General features: G+C 37.4%; 1 protein-coding gene across 2 annotated transcripts in view; it reads right to left on the reverse strand.

Moving 5' to 3' along the window:
* The window catches only part of arhgap15 (Rho GTPase activating protein 15), a 70,097-nt gene extending 50,301 nt beyond the window's left edge, over positions 1-19,796 (reverse strand). The window contains exons 1-5 of one of the 2 annotated variants that reach the window (XM_036571362.1): positions 19,666-19,796; positions 8,980-9,139; positions 5,685-5,738; positions 2,788-2,855; positions 2,141-2,228 (exon numbers count right to left, since the gene is read on the reverse strand). In XM_036571362.1, the coding sequence (XP_036427255.1) occupies positions 2,141-2,228; positions 2,788-2,855; positions 5,685-5,738; positions 8,980-9,129 (360 nt within the window). In that variant the 5' untranslated portion in view covers positions 9,130-9,139; positions 19,666-19,796. The remainder of the gene's footprint in view (positions 1-2,140; positions 2,229-2,787; positions 2,856-5,684; positions 5,739-8,979; positions 9,140-19,665) is intronic. The other variant, XM_036571371.1, reaches the window with a different exon arrangement.
* Between the last annotated feature and the right edge of the window lie 6,832 nt (positions 19,797-26,628).

The following is a 26,628-nucleotide window of genomic DNA, read 5'->3' on the forward strand; positions in this document are numbered from 1 at the left end:
GCCACCTGTAACCTTTCCATTACGTTAGCACCCACATTCCGGTTGTTAATAATAATGACCGTTCATGTGTTCTCTCAAGCTCTTCCCATTCCCCTTTTTCCTTTTCTTTATCCCTTAGCATGCATGCAAGTGATGGCAGTCTTTTGTGACAGAGATTCGAGATTCAAGTTTGATTGGCCTACCAGCACAATTGGTTGGAATTTTCACTAATTTTCACCTCATATGAATATCATGTCAATGCACACTATGAACTCATATTCATAAGGCATTACAAACATGAATATCAACAAATATAAAAATGCATTACACTTTATAGGCATGTGTATTATGCGTTATGAATTGTGAACTTAATACATTATAAATGGCGTTCAGAAAAGAAACTCTGCTTTATGACGTTTCTAGTTGTAAACATGCGCTGAGCCATTTTCTATTTCATGATCTATTTTCATTATGTGAAGGATATTAATACTGTCACTTTCCTTGAATCTTGCAAACATGTTAAAATACATTAAATACTAGAAAGGGAATGTGTGTGAATGAACTTTAAGTTGGCTTGGCAAAGCTACTGCTGTGAAATCCCAGGTGGTTGCTAAGGTGTTGCTATGTTATACCAGATGGTTGATAAGGTGTTGCTATGTTATCCCAGGTGGTTGCTACATTTGACTGTTTTTAATAGAATGGCAATAATTTGACCTTTCTAGACTAGGACACTCCACTCTGAGTTGAAACCCAAAATACAGATGTCAACACTGGAGTTAATCTGAAATGTTCTACTGGAGACGGCAGTAATGTTGACCATCAATGTTCCTAAATATTATGTTTATGGCTGCATTTTTATGTGTTATTGTGGTATAATTTAGCACATACTCCCATTCAATGCCATTCAGAAGTTAGAAATCACAATAATTTTGTTCAAGAATGCTAAATAATTGAAATATAAGATTCATATATATATATATATATATATATATATATATATATATAAATACACATATATACCGATCAGGCATAACATTATGACCACCTCCTTGTTTCTACGCTCATTGTCCATTTTATCAGCTCCACTTACTATATAGGTGCACTTTGTAGTTCTACAATTACAGACTGTAGTCCATCTGTTTCTCTGCATACCTAGTTAGCTCTCTTTTACCCTGTTCTTCAGTGGTCAGGACCCCATGGACCCTCACAGAGCAGGTACTATTTGGGTGGTGGATCATTCTCAGCACTGCAGTAACACTGATGTGGTGGTGGTGTGTTAGTGTGTGTTGTGCTGGTACGAGTGTATCAGACACAGCAGTGTAAAAGGGGGCTAACAAAGTATGCAGAGAAACAGATGGACTACAGTCTGTAATTGTAGAACTACAAAGTGCACCTATATAGTAAGTGGAGCTGATAAAATGGACAATGAGCATAGAAACAAGGAGGTGGTCATAATGTTATGCCTGATCGGTGTGTACACACATATATATATATATATATATATATATATATATATATATATATATATATATATGAAGTTAGTGCCATGAGTTTCAGGAGTTTCTGCATATGCATTTTAATAATTAACATAATATAAACACAATACAAAACAAAAACCATAAAATAAACAAATGTTACTCACTACCACCCCCTGTTTTCGGTAAACCCATTACATCTCAATCAATGTATTTCATTGATTTCTTTTTATTTAATGTTAATTAAATTGCTTCAGTCCAGTGCATGATACAACGTTGCAATGTACAAATATGATTGTGGAATATAATCGCAATCAGATTAAACAACTGCAATCTGGCAGTTGTGTAGCCTAATAACTGTGACAGGCCTGTTCTTTTTGCACACTAATCTGCAGCCGGATTGGTTTAACATCACTGAGATTATTGACGGCAAACGTTTGAACTGTAATTGTGTCCTTTTATCTTTCTTAAATTTACAGTACGGTCTTTCATTCACAGGTTTCTGCATCCAAGAGGTGTACGCATGCATCAGTACATCAGATCCTTAAAGAGCAGGTGATTATGCAACTTCTTGCCTTATTAAATTATTATTAAATGTCTGTATAGTTATGTGAATGCAGATGTGTGCAGATGCTTTTTTGTAAAACGTGCACACTCAGCATGTGAGTGTTAAAGTGAAAAGTTACCAAATTAGCCAGCGCCTCTTGCTTGCTCTCTTTGTAAAAATGCAGCTCGCCCGAGCAAAGAACGACCCAGGATGATGTCCAGTTTTTCCTGTGGAAACAGCCAGAAGACGTAAGGCTCTGTGATTAATAATAAACTGATAATAAGTAATAAAAATAATAAAACCTATATAATGAATAATAAGGAAAGACAAAATGCAGGCCTTTTATTCTGATATTAATCTCAACTCTTCTAATTCAGTAACTCTCAGTTGTTTTAATAATTAACTCATAATTTCCAAAAGTATTTCAAAGAGGTCCATATTAGTGAAGGCAAGCACAAATTTTGTATAGTTGTGTGCAAAAGTTTGGGCACAGTTACTATTTATTTACTGAATTTTACATATTTGGGAAAATATATACATAAAAAGTGGCCTGTGCAAAAGTTATGGCACATATTTTATAGTTTATATTTTTTCCAAAGAAAAGAAGAAAGTGTGCAAATAAATAGAAATCATGCGCTAATATTTGCATAAAAACGCCATAAACAAGTTTATTCCCTGTAGAGGATGTGTTGACTCAAATTTACTTAGCAAATCAACAAACTTGACTGTATGATACCTCCAGAGACCAAACTTAAGTGTCATTCATGACCAGGATGATTCACACACCTCAGTTTCTTTCCTCCTTCTGAAATCTTGGCCTTGTTCAAATATTCTCCTTGCAAGTCAACGTGAAACTGTAATCAAGACAGCATTACACATCAATACATTATAAATGTACAGTTATATGCAGTTAAATACAATTATCCATTCTACACACCAACATTCAGTGTTCAAGGGTTGGGCAAAACTTATTGTTACCATAAAAAAACAAACAAAACAAAACAAAAAAATCGCAACTGGCTAAATGCAACTAGGCCGCTACCTTTCATGTCATGCTAAAAACACATCTCTATAAACTATTCATGAAGAGTGCCAGAGCATGTTCTGACCCTGCGCTGACCTTTGCTTAGCCTCAGAGAGCCAACTCTGCTAGCTAACATCTCTGAAGAACATCAGGATGTTTTCATATCTAGTTCATTTGCTAAAGTCTGCACTGCGATTGAGATTTTGTGATATTATATCTTTTTCACTTGATGTGGTTGGTTTCAGACTGCAACGGGACCAGATTACACTTGAGTGTTCGTTTATTGGTCAGACGCATTGGTCAGATACTCTGTTCCTCTGACATTTGCCACCATGAAAATAGAAAAACAGAAAAAAGATGCTTAACGCCTACATTTATCACAATCAGAGCGACAATTATACACTTTACTTGATGTCTGCTTCTTTATGATTGGTTTTCTAATTTTGTCCCCTTGGAATTATAAGGTTCTATCTGACATTCTCAAAATTGAGTTATTCTTCTTCTGTGACAACTTCTTACCATTATGTGAGGTGTTTTTTAAGTTTTGTTCATTTTTGGACTCTTTATCTAGAAAACAAAAAAGTTCTAACTTAGTTCTATAAGGTGCTCTCTGTGAGCCAATCAGCACTTCCAGCACACACAAGAGGACCAATCAGGTTCTGCGTCTTTGTCATGTCGCCGCACTGCTCAGTGACTGCAGGAAAAGTTTATAAAACTTTATGAAAATGTTGCTGAAACTCTGCCTGTCTTCTTGCAGATCTTTAAAAGGTCTTATTGTCTTAAAATGTGCAAATATTAATTTCATTCATTCATCCACCTTTTCTTTATCTTCTTTCTACTAAAAAAAAAGACATTTCTGTGCATTAGAGTCACATTTCTGATATAAAACCTCATGCTGCCTTTAGACTGACCTGCTACACTTACTTGCCAGGACAGTTTATTACAGTAGCTGTTGCTGTCTAAGCTAAAGAAACCTTAAACTAATGGTTCCTACATAAAACTGACCTCTGCACTGGACAAAATGTTGTTTTTTGAATAAGAAAAAGATGATTTGTCCTAAAACAAGAAATAAATATCATATAAAAACTAAATATAAGTGCCCAAAAATGTCATAGAAAGCATCGCATTTAACTAATAATGTAGAAACTCTGTTACGACACTGATTCTAGGTTTTCAAACAAATTATGAGTATTAACTGTTTGTGTTCCTTGAAAATCATTGCTTCTTTTCATGTTTTGCCAAATAGAACCATATAATTTCAATCAGAAAGTGAGTACTTAGGATTAGAAAGTTCAGTAACACTTCATTTGAAGGCTACCTGCATAAGGACTTCATTACACACGAGTAAGCATTGAATAACGTATTTATAAAGCAATACTTGAGTATTTATGAACAGCTTATGCTATTAATCACAAGATGACATCAGATGTTTTATGAAATAAATAACATTGTGCTGACATAGGGGACCTTAAACTGAGGTGATGGACAGTTTGTTTCATTTATAACACTGTTATAACTATGATCTTCTCAAATGGTGGCACTTATACAAGGCTATGCAGAGGCCTAGATAAAGACATATCAGTTGAATATATTTATAAGTACAAATGTTTAGTTTTTAATGTGTTTCAAAAGGAATAAATGTCTATCACCCTTATGTCAACACCTTAAAATGCCAGGCTTACTTCATTTATTTTCCTTAAGCATTCTATGTCAGCTTGCGATTAATGGCATAAGCTGTTTATTAGTACTCAGCTATTACTTTATAAGTGCATAATTTAATGCTTATTCATGTGTTATAAAGTCCTTATGCAGGTAAGGCCTTAAAATAAAGTGTTACCGAAAGTCCTATCTGCATTTCACCTGTTCCGAAAAACTCATTTACACATTTGATAGGATTTTGATAATGTACTTTCAGAATACATTTAGGGTGTCTGTCATTTTCATGTATGAACGAGACGTGTTCCACATATCAGTTCTGCTATTTGGAATGCAAAATCTTTGAAGCTCAATATCTCAAAACTGCTCAGAATGCAGATAGAACCTTATAATTCCAAGGAGACGATGGGATTGAATCACGTCGCGGATGCTTGGCTAAAAAATGTGATCAATGTGCCCAAATCATGTTGCACATTCATTAGAGGCACACCAAGACCCACCATTTTTGCTGGACCACAGTTCAGTTGTTCAGAGTGGACCTGAAGGTGGAGTGTTCACACATCAAAACAGACTAAAAAGGTCTATAGGTCCGCACCAAACAAGAGAGCCATTAAAGAGCCCTAAATTAAGAAATATTAAAGCTGACATTTAGTAAATTCACACTGGTTAGTAACTTAAACGGTGGCCGAATGTATCACAGTAAGAACATTTTTACTGGATTAGTGAACTGCAGCTCCTCTCAGTGAACACAAACTATTGAAAGCCTCACTGTTTGTGAAATGCCCCACCCCCCAGCTGAAATGGATTGTGATTGGTTCTGCTAATAAGCTTTTTTTTTTGTTTCAAGTGTATATGTCAATGTAAACGTCCTGAACTCAACCTTAAAGTGGTGGGTCGTCACCCCAATATTTTGAAAAGGTGTTGGTTTAAATGCCCTCCCCCTCCGTGACCCTGCCAACGTTCACAATTCTAGTTTATTGTGAAGAAGGAGGCAAACACACACCTGCAGTCCCTGACCAACATTGTGCTGTGACTGGTTCCTTCGATGTCGGTTGATCTGAAGAAAAACGATGCAATAAAGAAATCAAACCATATAAATGAACTAGGCAGCATATATTTGACTTTATATCAGGGTCATTAAAGTGATAAATAGGTGAAAAACTAATTTACACAGTGTTTCTGTTAAGGTCTGACAGCCAAGACATATTTCTTTAATTTTGCTTATATTTTGTTTATACTTTTGTCCATTTTTTATGGTTTGTTTATTTATATGCGAGTCAATTTGAGATTACTTAACAACTCAAAGTGGTTTGAGGAAAGCATGCGATGATTTAAGTTCCATTTAATTTACACTTTGCAAGCTGGGGAAGTCAGAAATGTGTGAGCAGTCACTGAAACTAAAGCCTCATAAGCTGTTTAAAGCAGTGGACGGTTAAGCAGTGCTAGGCTGCCCTCTACTGTTTTCTTCTGTGTATGTTTCCCACAAAGTTCTGCCTTGTATTTATGAATTAGTAGATAAACATGAATTTCTCGAGCAATGGTGTAAATAAATAAGGGATTCTCAGCCCAGACCACTGAGGGACACAATGTTTGTGACTGATTTCACCAACTTCAGGACCAAAAAAATGCTCCTAATTTTGTAAAGGCATATTATTTTACATGAAATGACTTCAAGGTTCAAAGTTAGAGTTGAAAACACTTTGGACTTTTAACTAACTTGGACTTTAGACTAAATCCTTTTGCTTTGAGTGACCCTATATGTTATACATACATACATACATCATCTAAACCGCTTATCCTTCTGGGTCGCGGTGGGGTGCTGGAGCCTATCCCAGCTGTCATTGGGCGGAAGGCAGGATACACCCTGGACAGGTCGCCAGTCCATTGCAGGGCAGACAGACAGACATACACATTCACACACTCACACCTAGGGGCAATTTTAGCACGTCCAATTGGCCTGACTGCATGTTTTTGGACTGTGGGAGGAAACCGGAGTACCCGGAGGAAACCCACGCAGACACGGGGAGAACAGGCAAACTCCTCACAGAAATGACCCTGGTCACCCAGCCGGGAATCGAACCCAGGCCATTCTTGCTGTGAGGCAACAGCGCTACCCACTGCGCCACCGTGCCACCCACCCTATATGTTAATTATATTTATTTCATGGAGATAAATGGTAACTTTATTTAGAGTGGTCCTTTGTAGATGATTAATAAACTAGTAACAGAGTATCAGTAACATATCAGTGAAGCAGCAGTAGTGAAGCATCTGAATACACTGAGGTAAAAATCTTGAAGATGTATTGTCGATACATTACTTACATTAAGTAGATATGTTGTTGATGTGTTATATGAAGTGAACTATTTTGTCACTAACAATCATTACACAACTGAAATCTGACAGTTGTGACAAACTTTACCAATTTTGTTTCAGTTGTGACAAATTTTACCAATTTTGCCTCAGTTGTGACAAACTTTACCAATTTTGTTTCAGTTGTGACAATTTTTTACCAATTTTGCCTCACTTGTGACAAATTTTACCAATTTTGTTTCAGTTGTGACAGATTTTACCAATTTTGTTTCAATTGTGGTGAACAAATTTTACCAATTTTGTTTCAGTTGTGACAAATTTTACCAATTTTGTTTCAGCTGTGACAAATTTTACCAATTTTGTTTCAGTTGTGACATTTTTTTTTACAATCATGTTTCAGTTGTGACAATTTTGGCTCATTTTGAGCAGAACTCAAAAACAGCCAGTACATGACTAGCAAACACAGCTTTGAAAAGTTACACATTAAATCGTAATATTTTTCATTAAAACACCAAAAATACTTAAATGCAGAAAATATATGTTTCAGTGGTGACAGTTCACAATGTTCCAAACTGATTTTCAGACTTTGGGACACATTTAAGAGAGCAGGGTACAACCTAACATGGGGCACAAGTCAACAGGGACCTTTTACATTGTTAAAGAAGGTCAAGCAGCATGTGCTTCTGGCCACATTACCACATTTTCTAGCCACAGTCTCCCACCAAAATTCAGAGCAATTCATCAGCGCTTTGAAGAAATATGTGCCAAAGAGTGATTTCAGGGCATGTACGTCATTTTTTGCAGCACAAGTTTTTTTTTAGGTTACTGAGCTGTTGGTGTAAATCATAAAATCTGACCTCATTATATTTCATATAACTTTGATCACCATCTTGTTGCCTACAATGTAGCACTGTTTTGAAGCAGCTGACAAGCTTACAGTAAGTGCTAGTTAGATTTAAGTACAACCAACCCACTGTCTGTTGCAGTGAACCCACCCACGGGGTAAACTGTAACACTGCGCTTCCTGTCATTTTCGATGGAATTGTACCTGAACCAAAACCACAATGTGTTAGGTTGTGACCCGCTCTCCCCTACTTCAAAACAAAGGGATCTAACTGCTCACCATGTGGCCATGAGAGTGAGGGATGCAGTCTAACTTAGTGCTCTAAAGTGAAGGGGCGTGGCTAGTTTTAACACAGTGTTACAACTGATCCTTGTAAAATGAAACAGTTTTTAACTTTTTATTTACAGACATACTAAAAAAGTCATGTAAATAATATAATTTTCAAATGAATCAAACTGATATTTGCTGCTCTATGTTTGATCAAAATCTACATTTTTGAATATTTATTTTTATTTTATATATTTGTGCCGTCTGGTTGACAGAACATAGAATGGTACTGAATTCATTGTGCTTTTATAAAATTCTCATTGAATATGTTCGACTTGTTACCAGTAAACGTTATGACTATTATATATATATACACATATATAAAATACGGTACCACTTTTAAATATAACCTTTATAAAGCATTCCTGAATGGTTTAAAATGAGTTTATTAATGGTTATTAATTAGATCATAAAGACCTTAAAATCATGAATAAGCATTTACAACACATAAATAAAAGGGCCACAGTGGACTATTGTTTGCCTGAGAGTGAACACTCACTCATTTATACAGTTATAAATCTGTTAGCTTAATCATATATTTTTAAATATTTTATAGCTGTTTATTAATAATTTCTAAAGCGTTTGATGACCTAACTAATAACCATGAATAAACTAATATAAAACCAAAAATAAACCCTTTATACAGGTAGGCTAATTTTAAAGTGTTACCATATGGGGTGTATTATTATTATTATTATTATTATTACATATAGATACTTACATATATATAATATATGGGGTATATTATTGATACTTACATAGCTATATAGGTACTCACATATACATAATGCATATGAGAAGTAGAAAAAGAGCTCACCGGTTTCTGAGGTGTTTCGAGATCTGGAATGACCATAGATTTGGTCTGACTCAGGCGTTCTCCGCTGCTGGTTGTGGAGCCCTTGATCCTCATAGCTACGGCTCCATGAGGAGGCAGCACCAATGCAGGCGGCTTTGACACGTTCTGCATGGTGGTGGTGCTGAGGGAAAAATTATAGACCAGATCAGCCAATAAACACCAGTTCATCTCAACTCAGAAGCCTTATGTAATAGACAATGCTTGTTCATGTATGTTTCTGAATGTGCAAACAGAAATCAGCATATTCAAACAACAGCCAGCACAGAACCCAGCAGTTTCAGCTGGAGAAACATAATTATACTACTGTTCAACAGTCGAAAGGAATCACTCAGCCTATTACTAATTGAAGTTTTATTCAATAGTAACTTAAAAATATTCCAAACTAGACACCAGACTGTATTTTAAGATCTTTTATTTCATTTTTCAAGGATTTTTGCAACAACTTGAAGTTATTCATATATAAATAATTATCTGTATATATAGTAATTTCTTGGTGAGTTATACGCCATGAGATTTCCCAAATGTGAGGCAATCTGTATGTTACCTTACAGCTTTGTAAGTCTAAGTCATCAAATTATCTACAACTCTGTATATTATTCTAGACACATCTGCAATGTCTTTTTTCCAGCATCCTACTAATTATGAAATATGTACAGTGCAAAAGTCAGAAACCAGTTCAGTCTTAGAAGTTGGTCTAGCATTTTCTGATCCAAGTAATCCCAATTACATTCAGTGATGTTAAGGTCTGGACACTGGGGTGGTCAGTCCATTGTTCAGCTTCTTTGTTTGATGTGTCTGTCTCCTTTTCTCAGTAAGAGCTTCTTGAACAGCTACACATCCTGTCAGACCCATAGCGCTGAGTCGTCTTCTCACAGTGGAAGGATGGACAGAAACACCTGTGGATTTTTTCACATCTGAAGCAGCTTGATTTTCTCCTCTCTCTCAAAGATGAAGCTTTAAGCACTGTTTACCTTTTGGGGACAGTTTTGGTGGTTCACTTGTTGCACATTTTTAGGAGTGCCATTTTCCCTGTATCTTTTAATCATTTTTTGAACTCCAGTTTGGAAAACACTTTTTTTTCACTTATTTTCCTTAGACTTTGCTTCCACACCAAACTTGTCAAACCATGTCTTTATGGAGCTCACTTTGTGCACATGGGCACAGCCATGCTGGAACAGGAAAGGGTCTTCCCTAAACTGCTGCCACAAAATTTTAAGCATATAATTGTCTAAAATGTCTTTGTATGCTGTAGCATTAACATCACCCTTCACTGGAACTAAGGGGCCCAAACCCTGGAAAAACAGCCCCAGCCCATTATCCCTCCTCCACCAAACTTTACTGGTGTCACTGTGCATTCTGGTAGGTGGTGTTCTCCAGGCATCCGCCAATCCCAGTTTCTTCCATCAGACTGCCAGACAGTGAAGCATGACTCATCACTCCAGACAACATGCCTCCACTGCTCCAGAGTCCAGTGCTTTACACCACTTCAGCTGACACTTGGCATTGCACATAGTGATCTTAGGCTTGTGTGCAGCTGCTCAGCCATAGAAGCTCATTTCTTGAAGCTCCTCACTGACTGTTCTTGTGCTGATGTTGCTTTCAGAGGCAGTCTGGAACTCTGTAGTGAGGATAGGTGAAACAATGCTTTACATGATTCACCACTCGGCGACATCGCTCTGTGAGTTTGCATGGTCTTTCACGTCTTGGTCGAGCTGTTGTTACTCACAGATGCTTCCATTTCACAACAATACCACTTACAGTTGATCGGAGCAGATCTAGCAGGGTAGAAATTTTGCAAACTGACTTGTCACAAAAGGGAGAACCTATGACAGTGCCATGTTTAAAGTCACTGAGCTCTTCAGTTTGACCCATTCTACTACCCAAGTTTGTCTATGGAGATTACAGGACCATGTGCCTTGATTTTATGCACCTGTTAGCAATGAGAGTGGTTGAAACATGTTTACTCGATGATTAGGGGTGTCCATATACCAAAATGGTTTCCAAAAAGTTTTCATGAGAAGGAAAAAACATTCTTAAGTTTCAATTGAAGTGAATTTTAAAGCAGTTAATTTTGGACCATTTCTACTGGTCCATTCGTCAAGAAATGGTCACAAAATATAAAGAGCAGCTGGTGTTTTATTTTTAGGTTTTGTACAAGGTTCTGTTCTGACAGCAACAATATGAAAAATTTTGCACTAAAGGAATGAACAAGTTTTCTATATTTTTCAGTACTTTGAAGAATTTTTGTCATAACACTTTATTTGGATGGTCCACTGTAGATGCAAGAAGTAACATTCAACAATCAAATCTATCAAATCTGTCTCTAACCCTAAATATAACCCTAACCTCAGTGCAACACCTACACCTACTCTTAAACCTAAACTGTAGTGTTGTAGATAATCATCTGTGTGATAATCATCTGAGTATCGGTGTAGCATATATAGGGGGCCATCCAAATAAGGTGTGACCATTTTTGTGTTATTCTCGATTGTCTATAAAGCATGTCTCAAAATTAATTAAAAATGTATTTTATTTTTCTATTTTTAACATTGGTTAAATCTTTTCAATATCAAGTATTTCAATAAATTGTTTCCGTCTCACAGCCTGAGATTGCCCACTCGTTATTAATATTCATAAGCAAACCCCTGATTCTGACTAACATTCATTCGCTGACTCATGTAGGTTGTAAAAACTTGGTTGCTGGTCTTTAACCTCCTTAACCCATTATATAATATGGTTGATTTGGGCAGTTTGACAATAATAGGATATCAGTATATCCTTGTGTTGGTTTGATAGTATTTCACAATTGCAAGAGTATCATATTTACGTTCCTTCAGGTAAATAAGTTAAACATAGCTTGATTTGGTTGCTTTGTTTAAGTGAACAGTAAAACACAGAGTTTCAGTGCAGAGAATTGATGCAGAGAGATTCAGAAAAGGTGCGTGAATGAGTACAGAAAGGTTTTAACCTAGGTATTGCCTGAAGAGATGAGTCTCCACTCCACTGTGGAAGGAATAGATAATTGTTCCACCACTGAGGCGCAAGGACACCAAAGCAGCTATTTGTGTGGGCGTGCATAGATCTTAAGGAAGCACGTCAGGAGGTCAGAAGTCAAAGACCAAAATCGCTGTGCATAGCAGAGCTTTGTATCTGATTCTTGCTTCGACAGGAAGATAATAAAGTGATGTCAGCCACATTATGGTATTGGTGGTCTGGGATAATGGACCACACAACCCATATCATTCTGAATGCTCAGTAGAGAAGAGATGAGGTATGAGAAAAGGCCTGCAAAGGGCTTTGAACAAGAAGTTGAGCAGCGTCTTCAGTCAGGAAGTGTTGTATAATTCTGATGTTGTGAAGTAACAATCTACAGCACCTGGTGGCAGATTTGTGATCTTTGAAATCAATTTTGTCATCTAAGATAACTCTAAGGTTTCTAGCCCTGTGTGATGGATGGATGATGAAGGAGTCAATAGTGATGGACAAGTCCAGTGTCAGGTTGGTCATTGCTGAACATGAGTCCTTTCCTGTCAATATTCATTTGGTAGTTGCTGGACGTGAGTTCTGTATTGGCAAGATTGAATTAGGAGTTCCTGGAAGTGAGTTCTATTTTGTCAAGATTCAGTTTCAAGTCATCATCCATGAAGAGGTAAAAGAATGTGGGCTTATCACTGATCCTGGAGATTTAATATATGAGAAGAACAGAAGTGGCCCAAGAATGGATCCATGGGGAACTCCAGTAGTGAGGCTGTTAGTTCACAGGTATCCACTCTTGGGCCACGTTTGTTTTCCTTGTACGCTAAATCACCAGGAACAGTGATATGGAGAATCAGTGTGGCTGTGAGTCCACAGGTATAAAACCACTGCTGTACATATATAAATAAAATCTGTTTACTTGCGGTTCTGAATTGATCATGGTGTAACTGAGTATTATTTACTTTATATATTTTTTTGATGTTCAGTAGATCTGAAATTCAAACATCCCCTAAGAGCAGATCAGAATATTATTATTATGATGTTTTCATTTAATAGTAAAAATGGATGCTGTTTGGTTTATGTTCAATTAACTTTAGCTGGTCATTCTGAATAAGTTTTATAGAAGAAAAACCTTATGATTTCTTCCAGTTACAATGCAAAGTTGAGCTAAGACAATAATTTGATAGTAATTAATAATGTTTTAGGCTACATATTATTTAATGTTATATTTTACAAAAACATAATTTCTGAGAAAAAAAAAAAATCTAATCTGGTCTTAATCTTGACTCTGGCTCGACTGCTGAAAGTCTTGGTCTTGACTCGTACTCAGTATGCCTTAATATCTGTCTTGACTAGGCTCTAATGATCTTGACCACAACACTAATAGAGAGAGAGAGCCATTATATACTCCCTTGCATGCAACCCTGAAGATAGGATGAGAACCACGAAAGAGCAGTGCTGCTTATGCCCAAGTCTGAAAGTACCGAAACCTGTAACAGGAAGTAGTGCAGACAGGGATGTTCTAGAAGCACATGGTTACGAGATCAGTGATTGATTAAGTTAAAGGGGCACATAGAAATAAATGTTTAATAAACTTGAGCATTGTTGATTTTCCAAATTGTCCTTTTTTGGTGAACGTCTGCAGGTCAACTTCCTATCTGTGACCTCATCACAAACATCAATGTCTAAAATACGCAAAACAACATCTAAATAAGCCAGAGATATTTTGGAAACAAGTGCTGTGGACTGATGAAATAACAGTACAACTCTTTAGCTGCAATAACCAAAGGAATATTTGCTAATTAATTGATCAGAATTTGATGAAAGGAACACCTCGCCAACTATCAAGCATGGGGCTGGATTTATTATGCTTTGGAGCTGTGTGGCAGCCAGTGTCACAGGAAACATTGCATGGGTAGATGGAAGAATGGATTCCACTAATTATCTGCAAGTTCTGAAAGCAAATGTGACCCAGTCATGCCAGAAACTGAAGCTGAAAAGAGATGAATGATGCAAACATGCCTCAAAATCCATTAACTACCTAAAAGCAAGCTTATCCTTATCCCTCACAGTTGGCTGACTTGAGCATCTTTTTAAAAATCTGTGGGAAGATCTTACACATGCTGTGCATATGAGACAGTCCAAAAATATTTTCAGAACTAAAAGCGTTCCGCGAAGAACAGTGGGTGATAATTCCTAAAACAAGCATTGCATGCTACAAAAAGAGCTTGCAAACTGTGATCTCTGCTAAAGTGGGTGTTACTAAGTGCTGAATTAGTTGGGTGTTCAAACATTTGTACATGTCGCATTTACTATTTTACTTATTTTAAGCTAATGTTTGCAGAAAAGTGCTATTTTTGCTTGCTGCAGAGGTTACGTTTGCTTATTTTTATGTAAAAAGCAACAAAATATGTAATTTGGCAAGGGGTCTCAAAACTTTTGCATATGACTGTAGCTTCAATACAGTTTGAAGAAGCTGCCATTCAGACAAAGACAGAAAAACACCTAGGCTACAAAATGCTAAAACCAAGCTACAACCAGAGATAGTAAGCTATAAAATAAAACTAATTCACCAAATCAGTGTATTTCACAACCAAGACTAATACACCTCTGATAAAAGTTTAGAGGATAGAAACTCAAATCTGAGGGAACAAAGTCTTGTGTTGACCGACTTGTGTTAGAGTAGCAGTCAGCCAGAATCAAACCTGTGCTATGGTGTGTGGGCTTGTTAGCAAGCTGGCTACACCAGAACTAACATCTTGTACTAACTAGGACAATACAGTAGAGCTGGTTGTGGGGTGTGCAAGCTTAGCAGATTAATGTCCACCCACCACAGGACATGTTCGATTCTGACCAACTGCTACACCAAAACTAGTCATTTGACTTTGCTGCATTTGATTTTAGTCTTTATTGGCCAAATTTGTCTCAGTGGAGCAAAAGTTAGCAGGAACTGAACTTGTACTGTGGTGGGATCTGCTAGCCTGTTGTCTGTGCTAGTGCTTGCACCACAGCCAGCACCACTAGGGTAACCATATGCCCTCTTTTTCCAAGATATGTCTTCTTTTTAGGACCCAAACACATATGGACAAGACTGCCTAAAAATTTGGGATTTGTCCACTCTCATACTGTGTTCTCTTTTTTGAAAACCAAATACCCTCCACTGTCCTAAACAGCACTAGACACTAATGCTAATTTAGCCTGCAGGCTAACAGTTTCAACACTCCATGACAGGTTTGATGTCAATTAAATGATGCTTCACAAATTTAAAGGATAAAGACTCAAATCTGAGAGAGTAAAATGGAATGACTGGTTTTGGAGTGACATAATGAAAACAAGCCTGTCATTTGGTGTGTTTAGCTAAGCTAATGCTTGCACCACAACCAGCAGTCTACTGTTCTGGTTAGCACTAGGTGCTAGCCCATCACAGTAGGCAATGTAAATGTTATGCAAAGGTATATCTCATGTAACATGGATAAAGTGTTGGTGTAACTTTTTATATTCTGTAAAAATCCAATCTTCACATTATAGTTATATTCATTAAAAATAATTTGTCCTATAATGTCGGACAATCACAGAGATGTGAGATCAGCCTTCTTCTACCCAGTTCCACAATGAAAATATCCCAAATCCAGTTGCCCTTACTTAGTTCATGGTTCCAAGTCAAGCTTGGACTTTCAAGTTATAGCAAGTCAAATGACGTTTCCAGATGGGTTGACTATTAACTAAATGGATTACGTTTAAAAATATTTGAACACTGGCTGATTATATGGACAGCAGATAGAAGTTCACCCACAATGTGAAGCTATAGCTCGAAATGTGTAAAGCTTCCTGCCATTGGGCCATGGAGCATTGTTCTCTTGAGTGAAGCACCAGTTATAACTTTTGGCATCAGTTGAACTGCTGACTAGACCTAATCAGTTACCATCAGTGACTCATTAATGCGTGGGTGAATGCAATCAACTCCTAGAAGCAATTTTCCAAAAAAGTCTGTTAGTGCAGCAAAAGCGGAACCAACTTCTTATTAATGCTGTTAACATATGAAGAAATGTTGGATGAGCAAGTGTTTGGATACTTTAAGCCACACGTAGGAATCCCAGAAAGTGCTGATGACCATACAAAACTAATCAAGACTACCTAAATAAATAAGATTTATGAATAATTTACCTTCCTGTCCCTTCTATTATTCAAACAATGTGCATAACACTCTGAAGAAGCTTCACATGAGCCCAGTGCCGAGAGAGAGAGGTACAAAGCCCACAGAATCAGTACCTGACCTCACTAATGCTCTTTTGGCTGAAAGCAATCAAATCCTCACAGCAATGTTCCAAAAGAGTAGAGGCTGTTGCTCCAGTAAGTGTGGACAAACGCCCTATTAATACCCTTGATTTCCGAAGAAATGTTGTATGAGCAGGTGTCTACAAACTTTTGGACATTTAGGATCAGTTTCCCAGGTTAAGGATTAAGCCTACTCCTGGACTATACCGCATTCTGGACTTGGCTGCTTCTCGGATTCAACTTTCTCCACAACATGGATTTGTAGACCTTGACTCACTTCTCAGTGTCATACGTTTACAGTCTCAACTCAACTTCCTGTACAGAGGCTTGCATCACATTGCGACATCAGCCCTTTTGCGCCACAGGCCGTGAAGCAACACATTTGTCACATACACTCATGGAATAATCTCTGGTAGCAGTTTAGCTGGAAAGAAAGTGATGTATACTAGTATGCCGTAATGTAAAGATGGTCCCACTTTATATTAAATGTCTCTAATAACTGTGTAGTTACATGTAAACAACACATGCAAGCACAATGTAACTACTAATGATTTAGGCACTGTTCTAGATGGATTCCAGAAGCACACCTTATGTAATTACACATGTATCAACTTCAGTTTTGTCTCATGCAATTACACAAGTGTGTCTTAATAGTTGTAACAGCCTATTCTCTCTTATGTAATTACACAAGTATAATAACACAAATGTAATTACTTTGTAATCAGACTAGAACAGCAGTTTTTTACTAGCACTGTAACCAGTTTCAGCTTTAAACCATTCTGTATGTATATGTGACAGAACAGCAGATGACCCCTTATCTTAAAATGTAATGACGTTAATTAAATGTGTTGCATTTCCCCCAAAGCAGTGTCTGTATTACCACTGCATTATTACACAGTACCTACATAACAATTACACATGAACTGTCCACTTATTATAAAGTGTAACTTTAACAATACACTACAGGAAAGTTCCTGTATAAAAGATAAGCTTGTGTTATTACAAGAGGCAAAACTGAAGTTGATACACATTTGTAATTACATAGGCTGTACTTCTGTAATCCATCTGCAACATTGACTAAATCATCTTTTGTTAGTGTTGTTGCTTATGTTGTTCATGTGTAACTACACAGTTATTAGAGACGCTAGCTCATCCAAAGTTTCTTCTGAAATCATGGGTATTGATAATGAGTTTTTCCCCCTTTGCTACAGTCACAGCCTCTACTCTTCTGGGAAGGCTTTACACTAGATGTTGGAACATTGCAGTGAGGATTTGATTGCAGCCACATGAGCATTAGTGAGGTCAGGTACTGATGTTGGATGATTAGTTCAGGACTTATCCCAAAGAAATTGGATGGAGCTCCATCACTCCAGACACCGCAGTTCCACTACTCCAAACCCAGTGCTGGGGGTCTTCACTCTCTTGTTCCCTACCAACACTTAGCATTGGACTCTTGTGCACAGCTGAAGGCCTGTGCTGGCAATGGGTGCACCTTAAAGTATCTGAATATGCTAATTAGAATGGGTGTCTGGATACTTTTGAACATATTGTATATAAGATATAGCATAACATGTCTTAAAATAGGCCTATGTGTCCTTAAAGTGTGCTGTTGACTGATCCATTTTCAATTAATTTTTCAATTTTACAACCACTTTTTTCATTCGGGTAATTTAACTATTAGATGTTGTTGTTATGTTGATCAATCTAATTGAATGAAGATATTAAGCTACAAACTACCATCTTCTAACCATTTCTTTGATTCCAGCATCAAGTTTGACTTGTTTTCAGGCCAGCATTGAGTTTTTCAAGCCTAGTTATGAAAACTCTGCAGCGTAAAAATGCGAGGAATCTCAAGCCGCCAACCTACAATGTACAAGCATTAATCCTGCCATGTAGCATGGTAACGCTCAATGTTTGAAACAACAGGAAATAAATAAGTGACTTGAAAAAGCCCAACGGAAACCAAGTGCCAGCCCATGCACACAGCCTTGTTTCTATTTAAGAAGTTAGTTTGTGTGGATTGTGTGGACACAATCTTATCTGCTGTTTAGCAGTGATTCTTCAAGCATGTACTATCTAGAAAATATATGATATATACATATATATATATATATATATATACATAGGAAAGACTGAAAATAATGTGATTTAAACATTTAGCTTGATGTTGTTGTCTTTGTTGTAGATTTAGAGATAAAGTCATGATAATACATATTGTTATATGTAGCACATTCTTTAGAAGTATTGTTAATTTCACAAAAGAGTATTCTGTTATTCTTATTATTAGAATATTATTAGTAAGCATCTTTTGGCATGTAGCTGCACTGTTCTAAGATTTGACTACGAGACATTGAAACATGTCTAGGAAGATTGTACATGTGAAAAAAAGAGGACTTCAGTATAGGGGTAGTTGTAATGCTTCTATTGAGCCTAAACAAGCCAGTAGCTACCAATTAACAGACTGCTTATTACTACTTTATAAATCAAATACAAAGGTGAATTAAGCATTTTCCAGAACACTTGTAATGCTTTTATTGAGCCTTAACAAGCCAGTAGTTACTCATTTACAGGCTACTTATTACTTCTTTAGTAATAAACCAATTACAAAAATGAATGTGTTTTCCAGAACACTTATAATGCTTTAATTGAGCCTTAGTAAGCCAGTAGTTACTCATTTACAGGCTGCTTATTACTACTTTATAAACCTATTACAAAAGTGAATTAGCATTTTGCAGAACTCTTGTAATGTTTTTATTGAGCCTTAACCAGCCAGTAGCTGCTAACTTACTGTTGTTCATTACTAGTTCATTAAACAATAACAAAGGTGAATATAACATTTTTATTCTTACACTATACATCATAAACATGCACTTTAGGTGTATCTTATCTTAAGCCTTCATTATGCCTTATCAAGCCAATAGCTGGTATCTAACTCAACATCTGACTACCCATTAACCTAGTTTGCTCTAGTGATCACTTAATAAAGTAATTATTAGCAGCTACTATCTTGATAAGCCCAATAAAAGCATGACAAGTGCTCTAGAAAATGCTTAATTCAGCTTAGTTCTTATTTAATAAAGTACTAAGCAGCAAGATACCAGCTACTGGCTTGATAAAGCTTAAGAAAGGTGTTACAAAGGCATTATAATGCCCACCCATACTGTAAGTGTTACCAAATGAACCTTCTTAGATGTATTATGGTTGTATCTTCTCAAACCAAATGTAAGGAGGCCTGAAATCACCCCAGCCTCTAACCTAAGATTCAACTCCTACTCATACATCCTCTGAAAGCTCACACCAACACCATTTCTCCATTTTGCTGAATAGTCGAGTAGATGCTATGTCACTCGAAAGACCGAAAGACAACCAAAGAAAGAATAAATAAGTAGCACTGACCTGATCCTCCGCTGATATGAAGCCCTGTGCAAACTTCAGATAATCCCTGTTAGAGATGGAGTGAAAGAAATAACAGTTTTTTTTCTCATTTAGAGGAAGTGCGATTGTCTCACGTGGTGAACGCAAACTTTTCACTGCCTGTAAGTCTGGCTGCAGGCGCAGAGGCTTTCGCCTTGAAAGCTTCACCACTTCCTGGGCCTTGCACCTACATTGTCTTCTCTCAAGATGGCTGCAGTCAGAGTTTGCAGCGGGGTTGCCAGTGAAAGAGCTGGTTAAACTTGGTGCCCGTCTAATCGTATAGGCTTCGTAATAATGATAATAATTGAACTAGGGCTGGTAAAGATGGCAATATTTAAAGATTTCCATAGCTGGGTTGTGAAGAGGTTTGTTGATACTGTCTGAATTCAGACAGTCATTTAAATCAACCGCAGTTTTCTGACTTTTTAGTGCAATTTCTATATTATGAAGAAAGATTAACCTCAAAATGAAATGAATGCTGCAATGTTCTTATAGTCAAATATGTCATAACATAATCTAATTTCATGAAGTAGGAAAAGATTGTTAAATTGATTATGTTGGTCATGGTGCTGGCACCAACACTTTCTGACAGGTATTAGCTGGCTAGAAGAAACCTCAGCTCAACAGATTTCGAACACGAGAACTTCCAAATAAGGAGAGCGTTCACTGACGTGTTTAAAAATACTGCAAGTGCACCTTCCGTCTCCCTTTCTGCTGATACAGGAAACTGCATCAGAGCCCACAGTAGGGTTCCCATGAGCTTTCAGTAGTCACTTTGTTCTCGGTGGTGAAAAGGTACCACAGCACTGTCACATCCTTTCAACTTCAGCTTTGTATAATTCACAGCTGATTCTCAAATTGATTCAAATTCCAGTTAAACTTGGCAGTAAGTATAAGTTATTACATTTTTTAATAGATATTTCTGAGGAAATTACATACGTCTATCCACTTGCATACAGTGCCCTCCACAAATATTGGCATCCCTGGTAAACATGAGCACAACAAGCTATAAAAACATTCTTTATTTATCTTTCATTCAGAATATTAACAAAAGTCTAACCTTTATTTGAAGTACAATGACTGAAAAAAATAGTATTGGGACATCAACATTTTTCTCAAATCTCTGTGCCACGGTTGTTGGCAATACTTCATTTAATATTTTGTGCAGCCTCCCTTTGCAAAGACAAAAGCTCTGAGTCTTCTATAATTTTTAATGAGACTGGAGAAAACATGGCAAAGGATCTGAGGCCATTCCTCCATACAGAACCTCTCCAGATCCTTCAGATTCTGAGGTTCACACTGTGGACTCTCCTCTTCAGCTCATCCCAAAGGTTTTCTGTGGGGTTTAGGTCCTGGGACTGGGGTGGCCATGGCTAAACCTTGATTCTGTGGCCATTGAATCCTTGTTTTGTTGATTTTGAGGAGTGTTTTGGATCATTGTCCTGCTGGAAGGTCCAAACTATTGCCCAGTTTAAGCTTCCTGGCTGAGGCAGTCAGAAATTTTATGGAAGCTGTGATACCATGTATTGGGAATAAATTGTTCAGGGCCTTTGGAAGAAAAACAGCCCCACAACATCACACATCCACCACCATACTTCACAGTGGGGATGGGCTACTTTTCTGCATGACTATCTTTGTGTCTATGCCAAACTCACCCCTGGTATTTGTTACCAACTGTCTACTTTGGTCTCATCTGACCATCAAACATGATGGTCCCACTGAAAGTTCCAGTAATGTTTGTTAAACTGTAGGCGCTTGAGTTTGTTGGTCCTTGACAGCAGAGGCTTTCTACTGACAGCCTTCTCAAGCAACTTGTGGCTATATAGGTCATGTTTGGTGGTGGTTTGGGAGATGTTCTGACCCCAAGACCTAACTAATGTCTGCAATTTCCCATCTGTGATGTCTGGAGATTTTTTGTCCACTTGAACCATCCTCTTCATTGTGCTTAGGGTCCATATAGACATATGTCCACTTCCTGGCAGATACTTAGCATCCCCAGTTGTTTTAAGCTTCTTAATTATTGACCTGATAGAAGAAAAAGGCTTTTTCAACTGTTTAACTACTTTCTTGTAGCCATTTCCTGATTTGTGCAGCTCAACATCCTTTTGTCATATATCACTGCTGTATTCTCTGGTCTTTCTTATACTGATGGATGACTGAGGGAATTTGATCTGTGTGTCACCTTATATTTATATCCCAGTAAAACCTGGAAGACCACCCAAACTGCTTCAACAGGTAAACAGCATTCAAACCATTCATTTTGTGAGGGGGGGACATCAAGCTCCATTCTTGCTTCTATACATCCTTCCACTGTAAGAAGACAACTCAACGCAATGGGTCTGAAAGGATGTGTAGCTGTTCAAGAAACTCTTACTGAGAAAAGGAAACAGATAAAAAAAAGGAGTTCTTTTGCATTAGAACACCAAACTGGACATATGAGATGTCTCGTAAAGTTTTAAGGACTGACAAATCTAAATTTGCAATCAACTTTTAAGACTGAAGTTTGAAAAAATGTCTCTGCAGATTTCTTAGAAAAACTGAAAGCAAATCCAAATGAATGGAAGCTGCAATAGACTAGATATTTTCCATGTTGAGCTACACAGTGTCACTTCTTGCCATCATGAATTTACTGGGAGGAGAATTTCTCACAGCCAGATTTCTCAGGTTTTGATTTAGAGCCGCATAACTTGAGACTCTAACGTGAGGGCTGTCCAATAGGAATGTGTTGTATCTCACCTGTTATTGGACAGGCTTGACTTTAATGTAACCTGCATTGTAGAATACATTCTTTGTCTCATAAGCTGTGTTGATGATACATATGTGTTAGTTAGTTCATAATCACATGGCTGGAGTGGTGAAAGATTTTACAGTGCATTTTCTTTTTCCTGGGCCAAGGTCCAGTTCATCCCTCTGTCTGATTCATTAGCATCTTGTGGGGCAATGTGAGCTTCAAATCACCAAGGAAATCATAGGGGGCTCATGGAAATCATGGAGATCTTATACGAATCTCATGGAAATTGAGAAGACCCTCTTGAAGGAAAGTACAGAATTTATGGAGATTTCATGAGAATGGTCAAGATGTCATGGAAATCACATGAAGGTTTCATGGAAATCACATGGAACTCATGGAGATTTCATGGAAATCTCATGGAACTCATGAAGGTTTCATGGAAATCACTTGGAACTCATGGGGATTTCATGGAAATCACATTGAACTCGTGGAGATCTAATGGAAACTGCAAAAATCTCAGGAAAATTTCATTGAAATTTTATTGAAGATCATGAAATTGTGGAGAAATCCTGAAATCGTGAACATCTTATAGAACTGTAATGGAAATCATGGACATTCCATTGAAATGTCATGGAAATCAGGGAGATCTCACAGAAATCACAAATATCTTGTGTAGCGTTTTATGCTTTAGTCCTTGTCCTCCTGTTGAAAAGCACACGGCCAAGAATTAATTTTAAGTTTCTCAAAATAATTGAACTCAAACTGAACCATAAGTTATTTTTGTTCCTCAGCAAATTGCTTCAGGAACAGCTTCTGTTGTGCTCTTTACTGAGGGGGTATTAATCCATCAAAAATGCAATATAAAATCAAACCACTAGATGGAGACTATTACTTCACGTCAATTATGAATGTTTATTCTACTGCAGTACTGCAGGCATCCACAAGGTGGAGACAGAGACCTGGACAACAAGAGTGAAACACACACTCAGGTCAATCCCATCATAGAAAGCTTCCACACAGCCAAGCAGTAGCACTGTTTACTTCTTTATTGTTGTTTTGGAAAATGTGATTAAACTTGTCCAACCTTGATTATGTCTAAAACTGAAATCTGAGTCAACCTGAGTCCAACAGAGCTGTTTCACTAACCCAACAATTAGTATTAAAATGACTTTTGTCTTTTGAATGGTATGATATGAAGAATTGTGCTTAATGTGAAAAGCTAAGATCAGTCTTGATTTCACATTTACTGCAGTTCTTTTGTTTTAGTTTCTTTCATTCATCTTCTCAGTAGAGACCTTACCAAAAAAGTACACTTAAAGTTCATTTTATTTTGACTTAAGTAAAGTTAGTAAGTAAAGTATATTTTCCAAGTGTACATTATGTAGTAAGTATACTAATATTAATGTTCTAGCAGTACACTTACAAGTTCTTGGGACAAAGTATTTTTAAGTATACTTTAGCTGTAAGAGTAGTAAACTTTGAGTACACAATTAATTGAACTATATTGTAAACTACAGTAAAAGTGAACTTATATGCACTAGTTATGTATTACTAGCCCACTTTTAAGTTTAGGGAAGTATACTTTGAAACATCTTACTTTAAAAGGATGTGATGAAACCAAACTCCACAGGTCAGTAGAGCGTGACATGCCGTTTCCAACGAGCCCTGGATCGCTTTGCTAGCCTTCAGGAAACCAGAGATACGGACCCTGATATCACCAGGCTCCTCACCTGTTGTCTAATTTGAGCCCTCCATGTTCTTAGTGTCATGATCATGTGATTAGCGTCTAGTCGACATCAAGCTTAAAGCATCCTTGAGCAGTAAAGTCGACAACTCAAAGAGTCGAATAGCTTAGCACTGCTGTCAGAACAAAACCTCGCATCTTCATTTGTGTTGTTTTTTGGTTTCTGACATGATTTGAAAATGCCTGTTGCCCTTTACGTTGTGTATAAATGCCATGAGAAATGGTGGAAAATGACTTGGATAAAAGTCTGGATCCATTGACTTACATTAAAAGTGAAGTAGGTTTTTTCCTTCTTCTGTAAAGTTACTATTTTGGAGATATGAGGTTTTGTTCCAACAACAGCGATATACTTCATAAAGTATAATTACAAGTACAGGCCACAAGTAGAATTATATGTATAAGTATATACAAGTACATGTATGAGAACTACGACAGCGTTTTAGGGCAACTAATTAAAATAAAAATTGTAGACTTCCAGAATAATGTCATAATATTTTGAGAAAAAAGTTGTGCAGTATGATATTTTGAGAAAAAGGTCATACTATTTCGAGAAAAAAGTCATAATGTTTTGAAAAAAAAGTCATAGGATTACAACATTAAAGTGGCATTAATACCAGAAAAGGTCGCAATATTGTGGCCAAAGGCTTTGCAAAGGGAAAGGCAGCACCTCCTCGTGTTAAAGTGAGGGGTTTGAGGAGTTGGTGGAGTTACACTTTTATTGATTTCACCCATAAAGAAATACTCAGCCTCCCTGTCTCTCTTGGCACATCAGCACCAGCCTGTGATTAGTACAAGAAACGGCTGAAACGGCTGAGCAGGAAACTGTTTATTTAGAAGAAAGAGCCAGACGGACTCGAAGGAAACTGTCTGTCTGTTTTGTTGAAGGAGAATCGCAGGCACTGACCGTCTACACGGCTATCGGTGGCCATATCTCCGTGCCATTCAAAGAGGACATGAAGTTTCACAGACAGTGAGAATGATAATCAAAATGATCGATTTACAAAGAGACAGGAGTGTGTGGGACAGCAACCGAGACCCCAATGCGTTATGGCAGCCCCCCTACATTGAGCCAATTTTATCCTCGAAATAATCTGACTATTTTTCTTGAAATATTATGACTTTATTCTCAAAATCTACTATTTTTATTTTTATTAACAGTGGCCCTAAAACACTGTCGTAAAGAACAAGTATAGGCTAAATATACTATATATATATATATAACTTTTCTCTATACTTCAGTAAATCAGTATAGATAGTATAGAAAGTATAAATAAGTATGAATTTGTTTAGTACATCTCTAAAAAGTACATAAAGTCTTCTAATAGCACACTGGAATAAATTTCTTTTTTGAAAGAAGACTTGGTCTCATTACAAGATCGATGATGAGAGATTTTATTAAACTCAAACAATATGGAGAAAACAGTTGAAGACCATTGTTCTGAATGTGTGGGAGAGAAAGAGAAAGAGAGGGAGAGAGAGAAGAAAGTCATTAAGAAAGAAATAGAGAGAAGATGTGAGAGAGAGAGAGAGTAAGAAAGAGTGAGAGAGAAATGAAAAAGAGATGAAGAGAGAGAAAGGAATGCTAGCAGTTCGCAAACAGTGTCAGATTCTATTATACTTGAAGTGTGTCGCCCGGTAGGAGCACCTAGGTGGAGTGTGGAGGGGTTTGGGGGGATCGGGTCGGGGGGGGTTGGGGGTTTTTTGGGGGGGTTAATCCTATGTTTATGAAACACAGAGTGTGAATAGCTGGCCAGGCCGCACCGCTGCCTCTGTGTCATGTGATGGGTGTCCTGTCACTTCATCTTACGGCGGACTGAGGCGAGAGGGTGGGAGGCGGTGAGGGTGGATTTCCCCCTCTGCTCTGATGGAGAGAGGTGAACAGAGGCTTTAAGCCGCAAGGCAAACAATCCACTACTGAGAGAGAGACTTTGACAAACAGAAAGAGAGATAGAGAGAAGCTTCCGGAATAAAAGCTCAGAAACACACGCCTAGCTTTTATGCACTGGAGGTGGAAAAGAAACCTCACACTTTGGTACCAAAAAATTAATGCAGACATATGAAATAGAAAAGTAAGACTGGTGACTGAGTGGCAACTGAGTCAGAGTGTCCAATCACAGTGTACAACTATAATAGTGTACAACATTGTGCTCCAATGAAGGGAATAGTGATTAGGGGACCACTTCTGTTCCCTATAATAGTGCTCCACATAGTGCTCCAATGAAGGGAATAGTGATTATGGGACCATTTCTGTTCCCTATAATAGTGCTCCACATAGTGCTCCAATGAAGGGAATAGTGATTAGGGGACCATTTCTGTTCCCTATAATAGTGCTCCACATAGTGCTCCAATGAAGGGAATAGTGATTAGGGGACCATTTCTGTTCCCTATAATAGTGCTCCACATAGTGCTCCAATGTAGGGAATAGTGATTATGGGACCATTTCTGTTCCCTATAAGAGTGCTCCACATGG

The sequence above is a fragment of the Colossoma macropomum genome, unplaced genomic scaffold, assembly GCF_904425465.1.
Source record: "Colossoma macropomum unplaced genomic scaffold, Colossoma_macropomum, whole genome shotgun sequence".
Taxonomy (NCBI): domain Eukaryota; kingdom Metazoa; phylum Chordata; class Actinopteri; order Characiformes; family Serrasalmidae; genus Colossoma; species Colossoma macropomum.